Genomic DNA, 26,954 nt, shown 5'->3' with positions numbered 1-26,954 from the left:
TAGTCACTGGTCTCCAGCTAGGCTTTGTACTGCTGATCCCAACCCTTTAAGCCTGATAATTAAGATAGTTTTCAACATACCTCACTCCTGATTCATTTAGCCCATACTTCCTCAGTTTGTGTATGAACTTACGGGAGACAGTGTCAAAAGCCTTGCACATCATCCACTATTCTCCCTTTATCCACACCCAGTCATTTCATCACAGGTCACTATCCATTGGTCAGCTATGATTTCCCTTTCACATATCTATGCTGACTAGTCCAAATCACCTTGTCCTTCCTATGTTTTGAAATTACTTCCAGGAGGATTTGTTCCATTACTTTTCCTGGCATCAAGGTCATGCTTACCAGACTGTAGTCCTTGAATTCCCCTTCTTTCCCTTGAAGATAGCAGTGAGATTCACTTTCTTCAGTCCTCAGGAAACTCTCCTGCTCACCATGACCTCCCAGAGATAATCCAGAGTCTCACAATGACATCAGCCAGCTCCCTTGGCACTTATGGGGGCATCTCTGTAGACTCAGAGAGTGAGTTTATCTTCACCCCCAGTCACATGTCCCTGCTTCCATCTGGTGTACATTCTTATTTTGTTTGAGTTTAGTCAGGAGCTCCTTGTTCATCCATGAAGCCTCCTCTGCCTTTGCTTGATTTCCTGCATGTGGAAATGGAACATTCTTGAGCTTGGAGCAGGTGATTCTTGAAAATCAATCAACTCTCCTTGATTGCTCTAGGGCCTCCCAGAGGATTTTCTCAGGTACATCCCAGAACATGATGAGGCCTGCTGTCCTGAAATCAAGGCTCTGCAACCCTGAGTTTTGCCTTTTCCCCTCTTCTCTCATGGATGGCAGCCAAAGCTGTCCCCAGTTTTCACATCCCTGTACAGTTCTGCCTTGTTTGTAAGTATGTGTACAAGTACAGCATCTTCCTCGTCAGCTTCTCATTTATGTGTACCAGGATGTTGTCATCAATGCACTCCAGAAACCTCACAAGCTGCTTGTCCCTTGCTTTGCTGTCCCTGCAGCAGATGATCAGGCTGATTGAAGTTCCCCATGAAAACCTGAAGCTTCTTCCATATATGTGGAGATGGTCTTAACATGTAATAATATTTCTAATACCAGTGAAAAAAAAGACATTCAGAAATAAAATCAGTTTAAGGAGCAGGTCCAACTAAGCTATTCTGGTCACTGTGGGTGAGGAGCCTTACTGTAGTTGTCTTTTATATAAGTTGAAGATACACCCACCATCTCCTTGCAGCACAGGTTCACATCCCTTTTCTCTTGCTCACAGCAACTTTTCAAGCTTTCACCCTCTCTCAGCATCCTTCATGCAGACTCCTTGTGATACCAAGAAAAGGCCTATTCTTGCTTTCCTCTGAGGGCTGACTGTACCTGATATCTTGTGGCCTTTTGATCAGTTCCCCCTTATCCTCCAGGTTCTCCTTTTGTTGTTTCTTCTTCCAGAGTTGTCCCCTTGCCCACCACCCTCACTCATAGTCCAGGGAAGGAGCAACACAAATCACCTTCCCCAAGCGACCACTTGACCCCAAAAGAACAGCCAAGGGGCCACATTTTCTCCTGATGTCAAGAGAGAATTTTTTGAAAAGGAAGTAAGACATAATAAAAGTGGTTATAAAGACAGTGCTGGGCTTGGGTTCCTTCCACCTTTTATTGCCTGTTATTCAGCCTGCTATCAGAGTAGCACTTCAGGGCTCAATGAGAAAGGCTTCTGCATGCTCAATGCTGCTCTGACCCTGGATGGTGGCCAGGCCTGGTCCAGGAAGCCTTATCTCAACAGGCAAGACAAACAAAAAATAGAGATAAGAAGGATAAGTAACACTGCGTGGATCTCAGTCCACGTGGTGAAGGGTTTCCAGATTGTGATGTTTGTCAATGCTCCCAACTGTAAAAAAGAGAGAAAAAAAGTCATTCTGCCTCTGTATATATACATACACACAATATATTTCTTCCATATATATAAAAGGAATGTCAGTGCATGTTACCAAGCAGCTGAAAATTTGCATTTTTCTCAAATCTTCCTTTTTTGTAGCTTTTCACGAATACATTGCAAAGAAGAAAAATCCCAATGTAAATCAGAACTATCAGGACCATTTAGCTTTTTTTTTCCACATTTTTTGATCACTTGTGTCTTGGTTTTAGCACCATTCAAATGAACAAAAAATCTCTACCCATTCTGGAAGACATTTTAGCAGTGAGACAGCTGCCCTTTCAATTGGGAACCAGTCTCCTAGCAATGATTTTTTTACCTGATCCATAACCCAAATAAGAGGGCCATCACCAGTCCTGGCAGAGCCAGCATTTTTCTTTGTGGAAGTGGCATTGCAGACAAGGGTGTAAACAAATTAGAAGGTAAACAAGAGCTTTGCCATACGTGATTGTGCATGGGTTTAAAACACCACACAACTTAACACTGAGGAAAGGAACTGTACTTGGAGACCTGTAGTTGAACTCTTAAGCCAGAGATTTTGTAGTAATTAACATTGCTTCTCTCTAGCAGCAGCACAGCAAAATTCAATGCAACACCTATAGGAGGGGAAAGTAATTCTATTTTAAAACATACAGCTACAGTCTGACACCCACCTTCTTGAAAGTTCCCTGCTCTATATTAAAATATCCTGCTTACCTATACCCACACATATCCCAGTGCTTTGGTCAGGTTTTCTTGTAACAATGGAAAAGAGATGCCAACTACCCAGACCCATTATCTCCTCGTCCCTAGGTTAACCTTCAGGTGCTGGTTTTGGGAGAGTCTTGTGCTGCTTCATGTCTGAAAATGGCTGTGATCTTGGCTCTCAATTCTGTTCCACTTCCATGAAGCATTAGGTTTTGCTTATTAAACTATCTAGTCTTTTTACCTGGAAGTTGCTGAAAACGATTTGTCCATTTCTTCTTACCATCACTGCTTATTTTCATAGGTAGGTGATCTGTCCTTTTATCTTTATTTATATTTTTGATCAATGACTCTATATCCAAGTGGAGTCTGGTGATGAGTGATATCCCTCAAGGCTCTGTCTTGGGACTGCTGTTCAGTATCTTCATCAGTGACATAGACAGGGGGATTAAGTGCACCTTCAGTGAGTTTGCAGATGACACGAAGTTGAGCAGTGCAGTTGAAACAACAGAAGCAAGGGATGCCGTCCAGAGGGACCTGGACAAACTTTAGTAATGGGCCCACAAGAACCTCATGAAGTTCCACAAATTAAAGTGGAAGGTGCTGCACCTGGGTCAGGGTGATCACAGACAGGAGCACAGACTGGAAGAAGAACTCATTGAGAGCAGTTCTGTGGAGAAGGACTTGAGGGTTCTCATGTATGAAAAGCTGGATAAAACACACTTACAGCCCAGAAAGCCATCTGTATCCTGAGCTACATCAAAAGCAATCTGGCCAGCAAATCGAGGCAGGGGATTCTCCCCCTCTACTCTGCTCTTATGTGATCCCATATGGAGCATTGTGTCCTGGTTTGGAGTCCTGAACACAAGAAAGATGTGGACCTGTTTAAGTGAGCCCAGAGGAGGCCACAAAGGGGCCACATCAGGGGCCTGGAGCCCCTCTGCTATGAAGACAGTCTGAGAGACATGGGGTCATTCAACCTGGAGAAGAGAAAGCTTTGGGGAAACCTTATCGCAGCCTTTCAATACTAAAGCAGGGCTTACTAAAAAAAAGAGGAAGAGTGACTTTTTACATGGGTAGACAGTTATAGGACAAGGGGGAACAGTTTTAAATTAGGAGAAACTTAGATGAGATGCTAGGAAGAAATTTTTTACTGTAAAGGTGGAGAGGCACTGAAATAGATTGCCCAGAGAAGTTGTGGATGCCCTATCAATGGAAGTGTCCAAGGCCAGGTTGGACGGGGTCCTGAGCAACCTGCTCTAGTGGATGGCCTACATGCTTATGGGGCAGGGAGTTGGATCTTTAAGGTACCCTTCCAACCCAACTCATTGTATGATTTTTTTTCCTTTAGGTTGTCTGCTCTTTTAGGATGTCCCTTGGTTTAGGTTACCCTTTGTTTCCTGTTCTGGGTGTCCCAATGTACTTCACACAAATGTCCTGGGAACTTAATAGGCTGTCAACCCAAGTGCCAGCAGCACTTGTCTTTCCTATAGCTCATCTCCTGCTATTCTTCCTTTGTCTTCCACACCCTGATGGTCCCATTCATTTTCCATTTGGAGAAGTTTTAATGCTGCTATTACAAACCTCTACAATCCTAAAGGATAAGATAGAGCTTGAGTTCTGGTTTGCCAGCCCCTTTAATTAAAAATGTTGCAGCTTAAAAATCAGCCGCCAGCAATCAGAAAGATGCAAGTACCCTATTTCTTTTTTTCCTCAAGGAACTAGACAGAAAATAGAAACATTCTGTGAAAAGAAGCTTTGCATTGCCTATATTTTATCATCCTATGGCTGGGGTTTATGCATTTGATTTGGCCTTTTAGTCCATTTCTTGTAATTGATTTTTTCCCCTCCCACAACTGGGTGCAGTTTCCTTGTTATTTTCCTGCTGAAATTTAAACCTGTGCATATGCTCCCAAGGTTTATAGAGGGCTTCAGAAAAGGAGGGAGAAATGTGAGTGACAAAACTTACAGCCTTAGCAGTCTTACTAATTTATGAGATTTATAAAGAAATCTTCATGCAAAGCATGGTAGGACTGCAGACTTAGTCACCCAAATGTCAAGCTTTTGGAGTATTCCTGTTTATGCATAAACACCCATAGGTGAGAAGGTCCCAGAATAGGATCAAGATTTTAATTGGGCTCAAGATGTTCTTGAACTGTGATGCAGAAATAGGTCTGGGAGCAAGAAGTGGCACAGAGAGACCAAGAGTGGAGTAGTGAGTTAAAAGTCAGGAGAGAGTTGGTTTGGGTATTCCCAGTTTCAGGTGAAGTAATGGCCTCCTGGAGGTCATGGCTGGTCTGCTTTCAGGATGATTTGTCTTCAGAGATACTTGGTTTCCTTCAGTCATCAATGCTAATGAGAAGAAAAGCTTTAGAGAATCCCACGTACAGCCCAAACCAAAAATCCTATTTATTATGGCTAAACACTAAACAGAACAATAGAAAAGGCCATGATTTTATATTATATTACTGTTACAAGTGTTAAATAAGAGAGCAATAGAAAAATTAAGTGAAATTTAAAAAAAATTCACATGCAGTATGTTTTATGTTTCCCTTGTTAAACACAGTCATAAGGATTCTGTATGGTTACTTAATGTTTTTAAAAACATTTCCTATCTTACATTAGGGCATCAGGGTTGAAACTGCTGGACATCAAAGAATGTACTAAGTTCTTCAGGATTCTGAAATCCTCCTAGGGCAAAGACATCCCTTTCAATATCTTTGGTGATTATGACCATACTTCAACTGTCATATTGCCAGTCATATCAGTCCTTCTGCAGAGTCCTTAAAAATATTCTTTATTTAATGGGGTAAGTCAGAGGTCTCAAGAATCACTTCAAGCATAAACATCCATATATATATATATATGTTTTAAACATATATAAACACATATATATATATATGTTTTAAAGTGCAAATAGCAAAGTATGCTTGGAGAAGAGTGAGCTAAACTATCAGCCTAGTGAAATGTTACCATGAGAGAGTTTAATTTAGCTTGTGCATCTCATGCGAAACAGCATCTGCTGGATCAAGCCAGCTGATCCAGATGAAACAATTAGGAATAATTAGCAGAAGTTCATGTCAGTGCCTTTCCTATTACAGATATAGAAAAATTCTGCATATGCGCATGCCTGTTTCTCCCTAGCCTGTACAAAAAGGCTTTAACCTCTCCTCTTCCTGCCCCACCTGCCATTCAGAGGGAACTGATATAAATTGATGCTCTGTTAATATCCTGCACCTGATCACCTCCTAAAGTTGCAGTTATTAATAACTTTATAGCTGCCATTAAATGCTTCTTATTTTTTCTGAAACATAAACATAAATGCTCACACACTGCTCCAACCTACAGCACATCCAGAAGCCATAGCAACCAGCAGAGAAATATCAGCCTGCCTGAGCTGCACTCCCCAAAACCTTCTGCTCAGCTCATACGATGCTCTGGCTCTCAGTCAACCAAGGTATGAGACATTTCAATTAAATGTCATTGTTCAGAAGTAGTCAAGTATATTGCATTATTTCATGCTGTAGCCAAAGTTCCCACCTTTTCTTTGGTTATAGGATATAGAAAGGAGTTTGTTTTCTTTAAAAGAGGCTTACCCTCAAAATTTCAATTCAAGATTCAATTGAGATCACTTTTGTTAAAAGGATCTTGATACACCTAAATGTGTAACAGACTGCAGTGAAGTAAACCAGAGTTAGCCATGAAATGGTCTGGGTACAAGTGTTGGCACCCACAGGCTCTCGAACCTCACTAATACACTTTATTTTACAATTCAAGTGCTGTTTTGCTCTCATGGTGCAAAAGAGAGCATTAGTAAGGCTGTGATGTGAGACACAGTGAGGACAGACACTCCTGCTCAGGCCACCTGCCACCTGAGTCCCCACAGCTGTCCCTGCCCCGCTGCTGCAATGCCCTGGAACTCCCATAGTCACAGGCAGATCTGGGCACAGACTCCTCCCAAAACTTCCCTCCTCACCCGCTGCTGTATCACATCCCTGAGAGCCTCCTGGTGTTACACCATGCTCTTCACCACATTCTGGAGGCCAAACCATTTCCTATGTTATTTCACCACAAAATGAGACAGTTCCAGTGACATCAGGCAGCTCTGTCCCTGCTGATTGTCTAAAGCAGAGTTAAGTCCCATCCATTGAGGTAAAAGTAAAATCAGTGATGTCTTTGATGTTTTAATGGGATATTTATCAAATGCCAGAAATGGCTTTTCTGAAGAAATTAATGATTTGATGGAGGAAAGAAAAACATGATGATTTTTTTTTTTCTTAAAGAATGAAAAACTGCAAACTGAAATACCTGCTAAAATATGCTTTTTTGTAGACTAAAACACCAACAAAAAAATCCTTCCTTACCCCATCTTCCTTTTAGTCTTCTAAAATAAATAAAACCCACCCACAGTATTTGCCCCTTTTAAAATACAAAAATTGAGGAAAACATCCTTTTCAAAATTTGCCATTTGACATCATTGCAAGCGTTCCATTAGCAATATCTAATGCCTTGTTTAAGTCACACCTTGATCAAAGTATTTAAGAAACATAGCTTAATATTTTCAGAGGTCATAGGAAGTCTGGCATCAGCAGAACCTTTAAAAGTGGCCCAGTGTTCTTATCTGCATTTTACAAATGAATTTTAAGCCTTCAGCAATGAGCAGTAAAACAACAGATAAAGTGTAGGTCATTAAAAAAAACCCACAAAACAAAAAAACCTCCCAGCTGTCAAATATAATATTCTCCTGAGCTTGCCATTTCAGTAAACTTCATTGGTACACACCAGTTTTTCCTGTCTTCCCAAGACCCCTGGACTAGCACAACCCTAAAATTACTCAGTCCTAATTTCCTAACTTTGAACAAATCTAGGAAAGAATCTATGGTGTTGCTTTACAAGCATTTTATGCTGCAAAGTTAGTCCGACAACTTTGGAAGTTAAGATATCACCTTGTGTTTCAAGTTGTCAGGTCACAGAGCAGGAAGGAGTTATGATGATCCAGACACAGCTTCTTCGGAAGTCAATTGCAGAATTCCCTGAGCAATTCTGGAGTCAAGGGCAGTGCTCAAACTGGAAAATTATTCCACTCCAGTGATGGAGACCTCACCACAGTTCTTGATAAAGGATTCATTATGCTCATTTTTTAAACATCTGTAGCTTATTTATCCTCCGTATGTATTAATTTTCAAATCACCAAACTTTTAATATCTCTTGTTTCCCAGGCTGAAAATCAGCTATGTTTTCCCTGTAAGTATTTACCAGCCATGACATTATCTATTAACCTTCCATGATAAGTTAAATATATTGGGCCCTACTTGTTCACTGCAAGATATATTTTCAAACCCTGCAATTATTCTCCTGAACGAGAGCATGTTTCCCATTTTTAAGCTTTGTCAGCTAACACATCATTTATAGGTAGAAGCCATAAAAACGAACTGTAGCCTCTTAAAAAAATAGTGAAGTTTCAGAAAACCACATCTTTTTGGGGGCAGTAGTTAATTTCCATTCTTCTGTACTCCTAAGCCAACCTTAATCCCACTGTCCAACTTCTGAGAAGCTGGAAGGGTACAAGTGGGTGAAGTGTGTCACAGCCTGCACAATCACAGTGGAGTGCAGTACCTCCTCACTTTTAAGGTTTACCAGCTCCTGCAATTGCATCCCTTTTGGTCTGCAGGAAGGAAATGCTCTGGCTGGTCTTCGACCAGTGGACCCTGAATGTACTTTCTGTACTTGGCCCACAATCCCAAATAAAAGTTGAGAATCTGAGTATGTCATTTGGCCACATACCACTCCATCAGGCTGACTGACATTCCTCTGAGCAACTCTGGAATACAGAAAACATACCGCAGTCAGCCAGAGGCAAAAAAGTACAACTGATGACAGTCACCAGGGGCAGTGACAGTGACAGATCACTCTGAGAACTCTCCCATCTTCACAGTAGCGCTGGTGCAGCTGCCGCACACAAACAGTGACACATACAGAGGTGGGAATTGCTAAGAAAATAACACACAATATTATTCAAAACACATGTAGCTAACATGATGTAAGGCAGGGTGAATAGCAAATGTTTTTACATTTGTAGTGCCATAGGTGTCAGAAGAGTTTTATGATAATGATTAAATTTTCTTAATAGGTGAGAGATAGTAAAAAGAAACACCTAGTTTTTATATACTTATTCTCAAATTAATCTCATGTGCTACAGCTATTAAAGAAATCCAAGGAGCTATCACACTCATACAAAGCCATAACTTCACAAAATACCTGCTTGTTAAGAACTGACACTTCAAAATGTCCAGGATATTCAAAATGTATCATCTCTGTAGTGAAACCACAGCAACCCACAGGTGGCAGGACAAACCTGGAGGTCACCTACACAAAGACAACCATCTTCTAAGGGATTTAGTCTTCAGTGGGACTCTCAGTTTTCCAGTAATACCAAATAATCCAAGTTGGAAAGAACAAGTGCCCTGCTCTTCGCCCTGCCCAACAGTTCCCTCAGCTAAAACAATCCAATGCACAATATGAGCTATTTCAGAAGTCCTTGTTCCAATTCTGGAAAAACTTAAGGTCTAAATTATCAATATTGACTTGCTATTTGGCAGGGGGCTGAAGAAATGAAAGCCCAGCCCATGAAGCTATTCTTCCCTTGCCCCTCAAACTGAGCAAGCTAGAGTCCAGAAGTTCTTGTGAAATTCTGCTATTGAAGGGAGTTTCCCTTGTAAATTAAATGGCATATTTCGATTACAGACAACTTTTCCATTTCTCATATTTTATAAATTTCCCTACACCTGAAAAAAACCACTCATAAGACTGTATTTTGCATAGAAATACTTTGGTCACATTTTAACAGGTTACTAAAGAAATCATCTTCTACTCATGAAACAGGCACTCACCTCTATGCCACTCTTCTTTACTCAGGTGGAGAACAGCTAAGACCAGTGCTGCATTAACAAAGTACTGTGTTGCAGCTCAAAAGTGGTTAATTCCAAGGGCTGCAATTCCCTCCCTCAACTCTATTTTTCTACCTGGTATATTTGAAACAAATAGGGCAAAAGATCAACAGAAAAGTCTTAAACAGGATGACTGGGGAATTAGCAAATATACTCAACAAATTGTCCCATATCCACAGCCAGGACTACTAGTCTTCTGGACAACTTGCCCAATGCTGTTGTGATTATCTCAGCTTCAGCTGTAAGACTAGTAGTTCCCTTTCATCCTCCTTTCCTGACAGGAAGCTCAAAACTTAGAGACAGGTCACCAAAGAAGCAACTTCTTCCACAAGTACAAACTCCCATAGGAGTGCGGTAATTTTTATTGAACTCTGAAATGATCAATTGCAAAGCACAGCAATAAAATCCAGAACTGGAACATTTAGTAACAGCCTGAAATGTAGAATTGATTTTTATTGTCATAAGGGTTTGCCATGCAGTTTGCACAGGACACTTAAAGCTTCAAAATTTCCTTTTAATCAGTGTAATTGCCCATTCCCTCCCCAATACACACTTAGGTTCTAAATTGCAGTGACTCCTGATTTCTGAGAAGTAAGGCACTACAGTGTCCTTTCAAAGTAGTTACAGATTACCATAACAGACGCTTCCCTCTGAGATCTGAAGGTCAAGATTGTCCACAGAAAAAAATGCAACTCGTAACTGAAGATGTATATCCAGTGACAAATAACCTATCACCACTGCTATCAAAATAGCCATTCTAGGTCATCTACCTTTAGATTTGAGAGGAAGCCTTCAGTGCATGGAGCAGAATTAAAAAAGTGTTCATCCTCTCACATAGGAAAACTGCTCTATTTTGGAAAAATTCATTAAAGCTGCCCTGTTCAAGCTAGGGGCCAGATTTTAACCAGTCTTCAGCAATTGGTATGTTCTTATGGCTCAGGAAAAGGCAGTGGATGAAGACCTCTACCTTTATAATTTTGGAATAGGAGTTGCAGCCACTGCAATGCTTTCAATTGCACATTCATCAGTGCCACGGCGGATTCTGAAGTAACCATCTTCTCCCCATGAGGTGCCCCAGCTGTTCTTTGCAATCCAGAATTTCTCACCACTTTCTGGATCTGTACCATAGCCCACCAGCAAGACAGCATGATTGGTCAATTCAAAAGGATTTAAGTCATCCTGCAGCCCAGTGTGATGGTAGATCCCCTCTTTATAAAGCATGAAATCATTATAAACCTCAAAGGCAACGGCCATTGGCCCGTGCTGAACAAGCTCAAGTCTCATCAAGGCTTCATTGCAGCCTCCATAGAAACCACCAACATAATGGTACTCCGAAGTGTAGTAGTGGTAACAGCTGCGCTTGAAAAGGCATGGAGAATCTTGGGCTGTATAAGGGAAGCAGTCCTCTTCCACCACACCAAAGTCTTGGACATACTTTCCAGCAATGAGATATGGGAAGCCACCATCACAACCTAAACAAAAAAAATATGTGCTTATTCTCTTGGAGAGTTATTTAAGGGAGGAAGCCTCTCCTATTTTATCTTTTGAACACTTTACACACTGCAGAGACCCAGACAATCCTAATATTCTAGTTAGTTAGAGCTAGCTTTCTGGAACACACAAGGCAAAATTCATGTTTGTGGGAACTATACTGGGAACACTAATACACTGATCCCTTTCTCATCCAATTTCTCCTGACAATCCCCATCAGGAAGAGCAAGTAGTTACATGCAGTACAAAGACCTGCCTATTAAGCACACAGTTCTCTAAAGCTGGAGTCATTGCTTTTGCTCATCTTCCCCTCCCTCTACATCTGTTGCTGGGAGAATATTTAGTTCCATTCTTTCTAGGTATGCATTGCAATTTAGCTACATTTTGAGCCTACTCCTTACATATTCCCCATATCACAGGTAGATCTACTAAAATCCAGTAACATCTTCAGGATGAGGCCACCCACTCCTGATTCAATACCATCACTACAATGAGGCAGACTGATAACTATGCAACTTTTTTCCCTGCAATCTTTAAAAAAAAAAGAAATACTATAAAGTATAGCCTGCCAAATACTTTATGAGAAAACTAAATTATCTGTGATGGGGAAAGCATGGAAGTTCTTAACATATAGTCTCCTTCTGCAGTCATATCATTACTTGAAAATTATCTTTGTATATACCAGCACACTTACCCTGGGAATACCGGCTGCAAGACACAACCTGCTGGGGACTAAAAATCGGTTTCTGAGTATTGTTTGTGAGGATCCGTATTCTGGCTTCCAGCATGGCCATGGAGGAAAATGCATAACAGCTGCCACATGATGCTGAGAAGGGGAGAAAAAAGGAACCACAGAGAGAAGTCAGCAACATAAACAAGGCTAGTCACCTACAATCAGGTACAACTAATTCCTAGAGTCCCCTGAGTCAAAACCTACCAGATGTGATTAAAGTTGAACACTGATGAAGTAAAAACTTTAAATCTACATTTAGCTTTTAAATACACATTGCAAAAACCACTTCTAACTTCTGAGGGAATACTGAACTTATTTGAGAATAAGAGAAAATATTCAATAATAAGAAAGAATATATTGCTCTTCAGTGTTTTTCCGTAGTACCATTTAAGAGCTATTCTATTATGCTATTCCTTCAGAATGAACCTACAGGGATAGCATTAGCAGGGCTAAGGCTCGATCTACTGCTTCAGACTATAACCCTTTATGGAGCACACATGCTAAGGGGCAATGAATTATTTGAAGTCAATACTGACAATATTGTTCTTATTTCAATCTACCAATGGACTTAGTCCTGTATTTCCAGTTGAAAAAATATTCCAACTCTCCAGCTACCCCTAAAATAACTGACTTTTGAAAGACTAGTGGTATAAAAAGCAAGTTTGATATAGTGGATTCATCCCAGGTTCCCCTGCTTCCCAAGGGCATATAATTGCACACTGGCTTTTCAGAGGCACCTTAATTTCCCTTTAGTTTCCTGGCAGAGAGTTAAGACTCCTTACTTTTGCATCAAAATTTAGTATTGTGTCTAGCTTTAGACCTCTTCACTCCCTAGAACCTTCCTTTCACATATTAAAAACCTTTGGAAGTGGAATGACAAGCATCCCAGGGAAAAGCAATTACTTGGATGAGGTCCTACTTTATCTACTGACTGTCACCAAGGTGCATGATTTCCTTTTGTTTCCTGACAGTGGGAAAGTCAAATATTGCAGAGCTATGAAAATGAGGAAGGCTTGAGGAACAAAACAAAATACTTTCTCTTGAACTGTGTAGGTGTATAAAAGCAGAGCTATTACAAAAAGCAAGATTTAGTGAAATTGCACCTTCACTCAGTTAGATGTATCTCAGAAGAGAAGGGAAAAAATTAGTCTGAATATGAACACTCCTTGCCCAGCAGGGCAAAATGAAGCAGTGAAAGATGTCTCCCACTCACTGTACAGTCACAGCATCTGAGATGGGCCACACTGAACACTGTGTTGCATCTTGTGTGCAAAAATGTAAAAAAAAATTACAAATCACACAGCCATTTCAGTCTGTTGGAGTGCTGTTAGATATCTCTCCAGTTACTTCAGTGGCATTTATGAGGCCTGTAGTCTGGCCTCTTTTGGACATTTCTTTTTGGTTTTTTTTCTGTTTGGTTGTGCTTTTTGTTAAGGCCTGAAAGTAAAAATTCTAATTTGTTGGAGCAGAATGTATATTCCACAGACATTTAACATACTCAGCATGGACTCTCAGATTACAGGAAAAGTGTAGGAAGCTTTATTATTGGAAACAACAGACTAGTTGTCATTTAGAGAAACTTTGAAGCAACACACTGGAGAAGGATAAGTTTGGAACTAAATGTTCAATTGTCTGGAAGGTGAAAGAGCCCTTGGGATATTCACAGTTCACACCAGGAGAAAGTGGAGGACTTATACCTACACAGGACTATATAATTTCCTGCTGCCATCTTCCAGTGTTGCCATGTATCAGCTTACAAGCTAGAACTCCCACAAGCCTTCCCATGCTTCTTCTGCAAGCAGGAGCCCAGCTGGCAGAAGAACTAAGCCATAAATGAGGGGTCAGTGATTTAAATAATTTCCTCCCCACCATCCTAATGTTATGTTCCCTTCCCCCGAAAGTTGTAACCAGATGACCACCAGTAAATGCAAGAAATGGTCAAGTGCAGGGAAGGGACACATTAACTGAGTCCACTCCTGGCTTCCATTATGTAACCATCTAATTCCGATCTCTCACACCACAGTGCTATAAAAGCACTCCCTATAGAACAGACATGTACCAGTACGATATCCTTTTAATTCTGCTTTAAGGTAAATAATTCCCTATCACAAGGCAAAGGAAAAAGATTAGTTTTTATCAGTATTTTATATTTATCAGTGTTCACAATTTTCATAGGGACTAATGCCTCCTCTTGCAACTAACCATTTAAGTAATTCCTAAATTTATCAGGGTGGTAAGATTTGGAGTAAATATAAAGAATTTTCGTGGGTTAACTCATTTAAACTGCATAATAATTTGCCATCAGCAGGAATTAGGGAAGGTGTATGTACAGAAAACTGTGGCTGAGATTGATTGGACAAAACTTGACAGCTGTCTTTATACAGGAATCTGTGGTAATTGGCTTTCACTCCACCAACTTACATTGCTGCCTGATAAGCCAGTATCACTGCCTATTTTGGCAAAATGTTGTTAGCCAGGACTCCAGCCAGTTTCCACATATCATTAATAGTAAAGGTGCACTCCGTCAACTGCAAGACGCTAAACAAAACCTTCTTGCCAACAGAAAATTACAAAGTATAACAAAAGAGCACTAGAGCATTTCATTCAGAGATTTTATTTCTTTATTTTTACCTTGATTCCGAACAGGGCTGACATAATTTACACCATTCACATTTCTCCAGTCCCAGGATTCTGGCAAACTTGAAACTTTTTTGAGTAACTCAGATGTTAGAGGTGCAGGCTTTGGTCTAAAGAGGAGAAAATGCTTTGAGAAACATACCACACTCTAGAAAAGGCAAAAATTATGTAACATTTCCATCTTTCAGCTAGCAATTTGAAATAGTCTCCACCTAAACTAAGTGGGTGTCGATCTGAAGAGATTAGTTACAGAAGGATGCAAGACCTACTCAAAACACTCCCTGAGGGAACTATATTATGAACTATCCACTGCTGAGGAATACACATTCAGTACAGGTAGCTCGGTGTGCAGCTGCAGTGCCAGCTGCAGAGTCAGCTCTGGGTGGGAAAAGCCCAAAGCAAGAGGCTGTAAACTGTCTACCCTTTGCATAATAAAGGGTACAGGGACCCCTGGCCCACTCAGATAACCAGACACTCAAGAGACAGGGCAGGAGCCCATGACTCAAGACCTTCCCCACGGGTTTCTTTTGTTCCGGGCCCCTCCCTCGGAAGCACCAGCTCGAGCTGTTACTTTGTTACTTAGTTATTGCACCAAGATTAAATTATTTTAAGGATCCGGACATCTGAGGCTGTATTATGAGAAACCTGGGGGGAAGCCAGTATGAAAACCTGGTCTGTGTGAGTGTAGGTTGTGTAGCTGTGAAGGCACCTCGGTTCCAGCTGAGGTGGTGAGTGGGACTGTTGGAGTGGCTCCTTGATGGTCAAACAGGGATGTTTCCTTAACATGCACAAATTGCTGAAGTCAAACACTTTCATACTAATCTGAAGTGCAGAGGTAACTTTCAGAGACTGTAGCAAGACAGTCCTGCAGCAGCTATTTTACACCTCTGCCAGCCGAGGTAGGTCGAATCTCTGACTGCAGAATGCACCTTGCCTTGGCAGCATGCACTGACAGCAACTACGGACTGTTTAACTGTAGACAGACATGGCTTACATCAACACAACACTAGGTGCAGTACCACTTGCCCCAGAAATTTCTCTGGAGCAAATTTTTACTGTGACTACTGAAGATCTATCGAATGTTACTTTCCTCATTTACAGCCAAATGAAGCTCACATATCAGAGGAAGCCAAGAGCTTCTCGCATTCAGCTTTAACATAACCTGATGCATGTCGTTAGGTGCCATTCACAAACACCAGACACTGGAATCTATTCTGACAGCAGGAGAGGGCCAACCAAATACTGTTATGGCACTGTATGTGTGCAACAGATTACTGTTACCAAGTAGGTTACTGTATTAAGATGATCTAGGTGAGTTGCGTCTACATGAGAAACCATAAGCTGCGCAATTCTCACACCAATCAGCAGTTTTACTGTATAGTAGGACCTTCTACAAACACACAATTGCCACAGTTTGAAAGAGAAGAAGCATTCCTACTCATGGGAATGTATGTATGTATGTATGGCCAGACTTGCAAATGAAGATTTGGGCAGGGCTCTCCCCATGTGGGTGTGCCCTTCCAGCCTGTGCAGGGGATTTTTTAGGTGAGGTACAGTGTGCGCAGAACTGGCCCCACCGTTTCAGTCCTGAGGTCCATTTGCCACGGCCGAGCGAGCTTGGACAGTGACAGGGAAGTCCTCGGGTCTGTCACAGCACCCGATACTAACCGGGGCTCACCCTGCTGAGATCCGAGATGTGATGGGATGGGATGGCAGGGAGGCATTGAACTGCCAGGGGACGGTCTCACTGAGACTCGAACTCAGGTCCTTGGGATTCGGAGTTCAGAGTGCTCTCCTTTACATCACAAGATCACCCTTTCACGGGAATAGCAGGAGTAGAAAAAGCAAAAATCAAAGAAGGTAGAACAGCTTAAAGAAAATCTTTAGATCAAAGAACTCTAGTTCTCAAATCAGTATAGAGGATAATGTACCCATCCCCATTACCACTCTCTGCTAAGTGAACTGCAAGACCCTGAAGGCACTCTCGGGGCTACTTTCATGCTTCTTCACTGAGACACTACTCCGGTTAGAGGACTCTTATTGGAAGGCATGGCAAATTATCAAAGTAACCTGGGAATTCCCTCAGAAATCTTTATGTTTAATAGTAGAATGCAGTTTACTGCTTTCTAATTGCAATTATGAACTAGCAGAACCAGGACAAAGCACAAGCAGAAACTCCTGACTATAGCAAGGAGCTGATGAGAAGACACAAGAGTGAGATGACAATAGAGACTGTCTCCACTTCTTCCCTGCATATATGAATTCAGCAGTGAATTACTGGGAAAGATTAAAGGGTAGGTAACCCTTTTTGTATCAACTGCTTGAGACAACAGATGCTCAAAATAATCATTCAAATGAAAAATATGTTGGCACCCCATGACTGTGAGCTGGAAGGCCTTGAAACTTGTTTAAACATCTGAACTACAAGCCAAAACACAGCTAGGAAGAGCAAGGACAAATACAAGCAGACTCTTGGCAGCAGTAGGGTTTATGGCAAAACAAAAGGTCCTATTACCTTGAAGCTCTGGAATAGAGACCCCCAGCTCTTCTAGTTAGTTCTTCCAGGGCAAAATGCTCATAATCCTCGTATCTTGCTGCTCTCCATGACTTCTGATGAGCATTGATAGCATTTACGAAGTCAAAGTTGTGCACATAACGTCTGCTTGAAAGTCTGCAAACAAAAGCAACCAAATAAAACATTAAGAAAAGGACTGGGATTGAAAAGATGTTCTCTAAACTCAGTATGTAAAAAACTAATTCTGAAAGTGCCTTGTGATAGGTACTGACAAATAAACATGGAAATATTATCCAATCAAGGCAAGGTTTCTAAAACTTGAGACTGACTTGAGACTGAGATATAATCGTCTTCCTTAGTTTTGTAACTGGGCTTCACCACAGACTGAAGGAGAAACTGTGTTGCGACAGCCACACACTCCTCTGTTTCTGTGCATTCAGGCCAGGCTTATTTCCAACATTGTAACTGGTATTACCTTTGCACCCAGTAATGGAATTGGTCTTTATGGCTTTAGCTAAAACCCAAAACACAGCTATTAAACATTTTATACCAGTAAAATGTTATTTGACTGTTGCTTACCTTCCCCCAGGCTTCTGGAGAGGCAGCTCGTTTAAGTGAACATCTGAAGGAGATGAAGAAATCTTCTGTCCAATGAAACAAGCCCAGTTGTGACCAAGTACGTCATGTACCCATCCTGGTAGAGTCTCATTACAGTAGCTGGTTACATTCTGGCCTTCCTTTTTGTACTGTTAGGTGAAGAAGTTATGCTTGTGTTGAGCAGATGCATTTATTAGCATAGCAGTAATTCCCCACCCACTCAGTTGCTTCTTGCCTTTCAGAGGAAGTGGCATAACACACACCAGAGGTTAGGCAGATAGAAGAAACTGATACATATAAAATCGCTGCAGAAGACAATCAGGCTGTGACTTGCACATTTAGCAACAAAGCATGCATTAATATCAGCATCAACTAATAAGTGCTAATTGTTTTGGTTCAACAGCTACTTTCTAGGCAAGATGCAAAAGACCTCTTAGTACATAACCTTCTCCTCAAGGCCCTGAGGTTTCTTCCACTAAATATGTGACTAACTCTGCTAACTCTGGACTGCTACAGAAGTTTGAGAAACTGAGATTCAAACACAAGGAGGACAGCAAGCTTCTCATCCAGTAACCTCTTAGGGAAACATGTACTATTTTAAAATATTTATGTATAATTTCTGTACTGTTTTTGTTTTACTATCAGAACCCAAAGTGACACTTCCTGCAACTGCTTTAAGTTTGAGCTTTGATGGTAGAATATCAAGGAAAATTTCCCATGAACTATCAAAATGAGACATGAAATGATGATTCATTGAGAGCAACTCATTTCAAGTTGGCAGTGAGGAGAGTGCTACTAAGGCCTCAAGTTCGGAGTCCTAATACTTCCCTGTTCAGCCACATAAGTCTTCATTTTACTACTGAAGAGGAGTAATAATGTTATATATTCAGTAAAATGTGTCGTCATACAACAGTTAGCACTAACAGTTTACACAGCTGAGCTGTTGCCTTGTTTATCCTCTCTTACTGTGCAAGACTGTGCAATATAGCAAATAACTACACTTGGCCAAATACCAAGGGCAAGACCCAGAGATGACTTGAGAAATACCATCTACACAACAGGAACGCTAGAAATCCAGACACCCAATTTTACACCTGTAATTTACTGTGAGATCACATTATTTGGCTATATATGATAGCATTAAAGTAATACCTGTCTTTTGTACCTAAAAGCTACCACAGATTATAACAAGACCAAGTACAACCACTCTCAATAAGCACAGGCCTTCAATCTAAATAATTGGAAGATTATTAGAGGAACGGGGCCTGCTTCCTGCAACTATCAGACATAGATCCTGCCTAGATAGAGAGTTATACGGAATTAAAACAAGTAAAACAAATTTGGGACATATCTTCAGAGGAAAAAAGGCAATGAGTTATCTGCTAACTAGCAGATTAAAACAACAAATTACCTTTTTCTTAATTTTGTTTTTCTCTCCTAAAAATACCTCTCCTTTTTCAGGAGATTGAATTCATTGGTTTTTTAAAGATGTAAATAGATATCCAGAATAGAATTCATAACATTTGTGCAACTTATCTTTCAAGAAAGTGAATTTAACAAGTTTCTTACATTTTTCTTTCAGTTCACATGTATTGGCAAACTAGGAAGGGGTGAGGGAAAAGTCAGTGGCAATGCTTCAAGACACAAAAGCCAGTTTCAGACAGTCTGTATAGAAGCCTAAAATTAGGCAATTAAAATCTTCTGTAGCTACCTTTTTGTAGACTAGCAGACTATAAGCTATGACTGAACTGACTTTAGAAAGGGGACATGGAGACTTTCAGACCATAGCACATCAAATGGTATCTGGATAAAGAGAATTTCAACTCCAAGAAGCATTGTCAGCTAGGAAATTAAAATATACCCAAATAAGGTCACAATTTGCTTTTCTCACTTCTGACTTTTAATTGAGAGCCAGTGACATAGAAAACCTTTAAAGAATCCCCAATATTTGTGCTTAATTTCTATAAGCCAGTTAACTCCCCAATGAGTCTCATGTTAGAAGAACTAAAATAGGGTAGCATCATCCTAGGTGCCATGATAATGATACTCACTGCTGACTACCAGAAGATACACCACCAAATCAGTAAATCATTGCTAAAACCACAGGCAGCATTTGTTACTGCTACCAACAAAGGGCTGAGAGATAGATCAAGCAAATCTGATTGTTACCAGTTTTAGAGGACCGACTATGATTATGGCTGCTCAACTAACAATCATACAGGGACATGGCACCATTGCATGAACAAAAGTTGACTGAGGTGACTGTGAATTGCAACATCAGACCCAAATAAAGCTGCCAGCACAGCACCCAAAACATCTAAAGAACCCATTCTATAACAGCATCCTTCATGGAGGACAACAGCCACACAGCTGTGATCACCAGCACTCGATGGACAACTGCTGAATACATTTTCTCTGCAGACTTAAGATGATGGTTTTCATTTCTGAGTCAATAAAAGACCACTGCAGCCATAAGTTCATCAGCCAATGCTCACATCAGGAGCATTAAGTAAACTCCATCCAGCAATCTGACCAGTCTAGTACAACTCCTGTAAAAAGGCACCCAAACTATATTCAACAGTTCCAATTCTGAAGTTCAAGCTTTAATTCTATTTTAAATGCAAACTTTCCCAAGCCTGACAACTCGCATGGCTTTGCCTCTAATGCCAGAGTTAAGCCAAGCCATTCTAACATTAACCTTAAAAGGTTTGATGTAGCAAAACTTCAAAGCTTGCTGTTTAGATATCTGAACTCCAGGTAAGTTTTTTGGTGCAATATACTTTTAGTAATATCTTTCCTGGGTTGGTTGTCACATCATAATGGGAAGCACCTTGAAAAGCATCACCAGCTGATTGAGGGAGGTATCCTGCTCTGCTCTGCACTGGGGCGGTCTCACCTTGAATACTGTGTGCAGTTTTGGGCACCACAAGATAAGAAAGATATTAACCCATTAGAGGGTGTGGTGTCCAAAGGACAGCAATGAAGTTGGTGAAGGGCCTTGAGGGGAAACTGTATGAGGAATGGCTGAGGGCACTTGGTCTGTTCAGCCTGGAAGAGACTGAGGGGAGACCTCATTGCCATCTAAAACTTCCTCTTGAGGGGAAAAGGAGGGACAGGCACCGATCTCTTCTCTGTGGTGACCAGTGACAGGACCCAAGGGAATGCCCTGAAGTTTTGTTAGGGGAGGTTTAGATTGGGTATTAAAAAAGCTTCTCCCAGAGGGTGGCCGAGTGCTGTAACAGGTTCCCCAGGGCAGTGGTCACAGCACCAAGCCTGACAGAGTTCAAGAAGCGTTTGGCAAATACCCCCAGGCACATGGTGTGACTCTGGGAGATGGTTCTTGCAGGGTTAAGAGTTGGATTTGGTACTTCTTGTGGATACCTTCCAACTCGGCATATTCTGTGATTAAATCTGGTAGAAAGACTTCTCACTCATTTGTTACCAAATTTACAAGTGTGCCTATGCATTTTAATATGGGAAACCCATGCTGAATTAGAATAGGGTAACAGAGTTGCACATGCCCTACTGTACAATACAGAAGACGACAGCAGAATAAACTATCGCATCTTGCTACCCGATATAAAATGCAAGCAAATATCAACTACAGGTGATTTCCTTTACTCTACGGGACATTCTGGAATTCTGAGGTTTGTGCTTTCAGATAAACATTTAGGGAAGCAGCAGTTACACACTGCCAGTTAAGTAAGCACAAATAAGATAGGTTAAAAGTTGACTTTCAAGTGATTTGCAGGATGATTAAATAGCATTATCAGCTCTAACATTTCTACTTTAGTAACATGAAATAATTTTTTTCATATCCTCAAAATGCAAATATTAACTGCTGTCACATATCTAGGCTGGTTATTTCTGAACAGAAGTCCTTGATTTTAACCAAATTTGGGAGCATTGGGAAGAGATAAAAGGATGTGACAAAAGATGTCATCAAGTCAGTCTGGAAAAGATTAGTAACCTGACTCGCGGAATATCCTATAATCTATTTCCTTCTTTTTGCTGAAGTAGTTCTAATGTTTCAAAATATACAAATGCCATACTTCTGGTTTTTGCTAAAGGACATCTCAGAAGTCAGAAGTAGTACCATTTAGCTTAAGGTACAAACAGTGAGAATCTTAAAACACTGCCTCTCTCAAAGTGGTAGTCTTAGAAATAACTAAATATTTCAAAGTTATAAAATAATTGAAACTAGTTGGCCTCAACTTTCCTTTCAGGCTCACTCCATCTTTTTATCTTGTGCTGTTCTATTTCTTTTACCATCCCTCAGGGGAAAAAAATAAAAACTTTAAAGCCTTTTATATTGCTTAGCCCTATAAAATCCTTGTATCATCCAGCAGAAGCACATGCTCAAACTTCTGCCCATAAAACAAACAAGTTACTTTGTGCTGCAAACAAACAGCAGAAAGAATGACTTGTCAGAAGAAGAATGCAAGAATGCAGTAGGATGCTGCATTTAACTTGGAAAACTTTAAGGAACAAGTCTATGTACAACTACAGTTAGAAATAAAACACTGTTAGAGCTTTTTTACTTGAGATACTAAAGCAAACTGAGGTAAAAATACATTGATAAGCTCACCCAATCCAGTCCTTTGGTGTATACAGGCATTTCCCACAGGCCCCAAGTGAAAGAACAAGTAACTGATAAAGGCAGTGAGGCCCTATGAAAGTTTTAGTGTGTGTCTGTTTGGTAAGGTACAGGAATAAAAAGCTCTTAAAAACTCACTGATGCAGGCCACCATCACATAGGCGGTGTCTGTAGCTACACAGTACAGTAGCTCTGATAAAGCCACCACTTCAGACAAGCCCACAGTATTCTTGTCAGTAATTAATAACTTAATGTTTTAACATTGAGCAAAAATACACTGGAAGTTCAATTAACACCAGTGGCACTTCTGAAATACACAAAGTACTCAATTGGCTTAACTACTGCTGTTCCTTGTGTCGAGCAACTCCATCCTCTGTTCAGTGTCAGAATATGAGGATTACAGAATATGAGTTACAGATCACAGTACACAAATAAGGATGCTTCATCTGTCCTGTCACCACGATAAGGTTTTAGACACATAATTCAGTGCAACAGAAACGGAATTTATGAGCAGCCTTTAAGCAATGAACACTTTCTTGACATGCCCAAACCTACAGCTTGGAAACCTATGGAAGGAGATGTGCAATGCTTTCTATGTTACTGCTGTTCCAACACCACAAACTGCTCCATGAACCAAGAAATTATTCCACAATCAAGCAGTAACTCCAGAACAATGTTCAAACTGAAGAGTTATTTCAGAGTGAAACTAAGTAATTTTACCAAGTAATAAAAACAACAGCAAATTACTCCATATTAACCATATTAGTTCTGTACCTTCTTGCTATACAGTAAGAGACTACTAGCAAAGATAATTCTTCCTTTCCATGAAGTCCAAAGGGACTTTGTCTTATGACTTGCCACATACTCAGCAGTCAACAAGGCTAAGCAATATCCTAGGAGACTGCTTTTATGCTTTCCTCTTACCGCATTTCCAAGGAGGAAGGCCCTTGCCAGTTAGCATTCTAGTTCACCCTTTTTTTACTCCAAGGGCTTCTTAGTTATGATCAACACTAAGCAAATAAAGTCTGCTGTTTATGATACTTTCAGGTGCAAATAGTAGGAGTATTTTAAACAAAAGGCAAATGTGCTTCAAAAACTTCTGAAGCCTGCACTGAATGGAATATATTACTTGTCCCCTAGAAACTTTAGGGTAGATGATGGAAAAGGTCTTAAAAAAGAACTAGCTGCATTTGAAGGATGAAACCACACTTCTAATTTATACCAGGACTAGACATTTTGTATTTCTATTTCATATGTAATGCAGTATTTACTGGATTAAAAGCAAACACATGTGCACAGCTAAATGTGTCACAAGGTCAATGAGTTTGTAAGGAACCACTTCCCCCCTCCAAGTCCCCATTAGTGGTTGTGAAGTAAGAATTTTGGAGACAGACAACACTGCATGTTGTTGCCCAATAACATCAAGTAGTTTTCTGCAGCAAAAAATGCATTTACTAAGTGTTGTGGTATATCCTCATGCTTCTTAGCCATTATAGATGCAACTTGGTAATCTATTGTTTCCTTTCCTTTACAGCAGCAACGCTAGTAGTAAGAGGATAACTGAATTTGGCTCTAATCCTCTCTGTAACATTTAAGGAAAGAAGTCTTTAAAGATATCTTGCTGATGGATTCCCTACTACTGAAGAATGAGCCAAACAAGCCTGCCATTTCTAAATACCAAAGGCAACTGCAAAACTAACAATTAATCCATTTGCTCACTCAGGACCAAGATGCATTCATGACCATGAAATGCAAGTTATTGTGTATTGCTGCTGCCCCAGGTGTGTATTTGACTGACCTTGTTTTGAGCAACAAGGTGAATCAGCAGCAGAGCACTCTAACAAGGGGGTTTTTTTCTGTCTACTCTCTGTCTATCATCACTGTTTTCAGCTTGATCAGAAGTCATTAACAGGGACTGGAGATAACAGTATTACTCCAAAAGAACAATTATAGGCAGCATAAAGTTTCCTTAGATATCAGAGCAGTGCTGTGAAATAAAATTTAAAGAATTCTATAAATCCTTCAGCAGGCAAACAAAAGGCTCTTTCATGCATTTGAGAGTATCTATCAGGAAAGATAAAAGCAGTGGTGTTTGCTATTTCACTTGGGCCTGCAGTGTCAAGAAAACAAACAGAATATTCCAGGCTATCAGGAGAGTTCTCCATGCAGGCCTTCAATGCTTTAAGTACAACCAGAAGGTAAAGCATCAGCATCTGTAAATTTTTCAGATAATGCCCAATGTGGAATTTTCTCTCCCTCTGCTCCTTACTCAGTCAGTGATAATTGCTTCCTTATGTTTAAAAAAAAATCCTTTATCTGCTAATCTAGGCAAAACTTAGAGCCAAAGATAATCAAGTGTGACAAGTGACCACCCATGGCTCTCAGAGACTGAAGAGAAGCCTAAGTATAGGCCATTTTAGCAGCAGGCAGTGTTGTAGAACACACCAAGTTAACTCACCTTAAAAAATGCAAACCACTTGTGGTCATTTATCACAATTTCAAAGCCTTGATTGTAAATCAAAGTGAAGAAACCATAGTTGCCCAGACTATCCTGAGCCACATCTAACTTCTGAAGAGTGACATGCACCTTTTTCTCCACAGGACCTAAAAGAAATACAAACATTATGGCACGATTATTGTATGAAAGAGATAAAAATTAAAAAGTAGTAGTACAAAGGATGTTCCAACCTTTATTCCTAGAGATGCTAAAATACTCTTGTTGAATACAGTCTACTGCAAAAAAGGTATCAAAACACTTCAGGGACCTTCACGTCAGTGGGTCTACATGCTAATTTTCTCCACTGCTAGACAGTATTTCCACATTTAATTACCAGCAGCACCAAACAGCTGTGACTGGGAAACACAGCTTAACTTAAACTTGCTATAGAGCTACACAGGTCTCGGATGCCGTGTCACTCTCACAGCGTTTGCAATGACAATGAAGCATAACTCATCCTATGCCACTTCACACCAGTGCTCCCACTCCAGCACTCATCTCACCTCCACTGCTGCTACTGCCACTTGTCTCATCAGAAAGATGACGACACAGAAAAACGCAAATCATCAACTATTTTTAAAATTACACTGACATACAATCACTAAGTAGTTAAGTTACTATTATCCCCTCAAGGGACGCGGTGTTTCCACCTCTCCGGGTGCTGCCACGCAGCCCCGACAGGCAGCTCTGCCATCCGGTGGCCTCCCAGGAGGTGCCCCGGTGACATCCAGCACAGCCACGCTGTCCTGCCAGGGCACAGCCACTGCCTTGGGCACAGCCACTGCCAGGCACAGCCACTGCCCGGGCACAGCCACTGTCAGGACACAGCCACTGTCAGGACACAGCCACTGCCCGGGCACAGCCACTGCCAGGACACAGCCACTGCCCGGGCACAGCCACTGCCCGGGCACAGCCACTGCCCGGGCACAGCCACTGCCAGGGAGGCCAAGCCGGGCCGGAGGGGCACCGTGAGGGGCAGCGCGCAGACATCACCCTGTGGGGCGCACTCAGAGGCCTAGCTGAGTCCGAATCCAAGCGAACCGACCCGGTCAGACCCACTTCAGGCAGGAACCGCCTCCCCGCCGGCTCCGGGCTCTCAGGGCATAGAGCCGTGACCGCCCCCCGCGCCCCGGGGTCCCTGTGCCCGCCCGGGCCCGGCGGGAAGGCGGCGCTGGCTGCGGCCGCCGCGCTTTCTCTCACCCCCCTGCGAGCAGTTGCTGTGGCGGCCGCCGGCGCGCCACACGCGGAGCTCCCAGGCGCCCAGCAGGTCGGCGAAGGAACAATTGGCCGGCGTGTCGGTCACAACCGCCGCGGGCAGCGCCGCCAGCAGCAGCACCGGCAGTAGCGCCCATCCCGCCATAGCCCTGCGCCCGCCGCAATGGGCCCGGACGCCGCCGCCGCCGCCTCCCCGCCCCCGGGCTGGGCCCGCCCCGGGCCGGCCGCATTCGGCCAAGGGGGCTGGACCTCCTCCTTCGCAGAGGGTGTCCTTTCCAAAGGGCGTCTTCTCCTGCAAAGGGCGTTCACCTTTGCAAAAGGCACCCTGCCCTGCAAAGGTCATACTCCCTACCAAAAAGCTTCCCCTACCCCAAGAGTTGACCTCTCCCGCAAAGGCATTTGGGGAAGAGGTGGGCATCTACCTCCCCACATGGCACCCTTCTTTGAGAGGGCAGCTTCCTGCCCACTCCCTCTTCCAAGCTACCCAGCCCCAGGCCACGGCACTGGGAGAGGTTCCCAGCCAGGCTGGTCCCTGGTGCCAGGGCAGGCGAGCGCCTTCCTGCTGAGGATGAGGAGGATGAGGAGGATGAGGCCTCTCGTTCGACATGGGTTTAGCGTCACAATGTGATTAAGGGTTTCTGCACGAGCCACAGGTCAAAGCCAGGAAGCCACAAGGCACCAGTCCTGCTTGGGATGTAACCCTAAAACCCGAACCACCCTTTGCACACAGGAGCAGTCAACAAAAAGCACAGAAAATCCCTGCTGAAAGTGGAAGTCTCAGTGACCTGCAAAATCTTGCTTGTCCAACAACCACACTGTGCAGGGGACAGGTGTCTAGGGCAGAGATGTCTCCACTGATCTGTGAGACTCTGAGTGCACGGCTGGGCGTGCAGGGAAGTCATTCTTTTTCCTCTGTCTCTCCAGATGCAAAATGTGCCTGCTGTCACATCCCCAAAGACATATGTGCAATCAAGAAGTCTAATGGACTTGCTAATGAGTAAATATACCCTAATATAAAAAAAGAATTATATAAAAAACAGCCCCTTTCCAGGGAACCATAAATGCATATAGTATAAAAATGTTGGCTATGAAGATGATGC

The 26,954-nt window shown here is 41.9% G+C and overlaps 1 protein-coding gene across 1 annotated transcript; it reads right to left on the bottom strand.

Moving 5' to 3' along the window:
* Window positions 1-9,892: 9,892 nt before the first annotated feature.
* On the bottom strand, window positions 9,893-26,058 carry CTSC (cathepsin C). The gene is made up of 7 exons (XM_071556055.1): window positions 25,840-26,058; window positions 24,601-24,746; window positions 17,528-17,694; window positions 16,949-17,104; window positions 14,428-14,543; window positions 11,758-11,889; window positions 9,893-11,044 (listed from the first exon to the last, which is right to left on the bottom strand). The coding sequence occupies exons 1-7, from the start codon at window positions 25,997-25,999 to the stop codon at window positions 10,542-10,544; spliced, it is 1,380 nt and encodes a 459-aa protein (XP_071412156.1). The 5' UTR covers window positions 26,000-26,058; the 3' UTR covers window positions 9,893-10,541.
* Between the last annotated feature and the right edge of the window lie 896 nt (window positions 26,059-26,954).

The sequence above is a fragment of the Pithys albifrons genome, chromosome 1 (assembly GCF_047495875.1).
Source record: "Pithys albifrons albifrons isolate INPA30051 chromosome 1, PitAlb_v1, whole genome shotgun sequence".
In the NCBI taxonomy this organism is placed as follows: Eukaryota; Metazoa; Chordata; class Aves; order Passeriformes; family Thamnophilidae; genus Pithys; species Pithys albifrons.
Note: the sequence above shows the minus strand (reverse complement) of the source record. Positions and strands in the feature narration are given on the sequence as shown.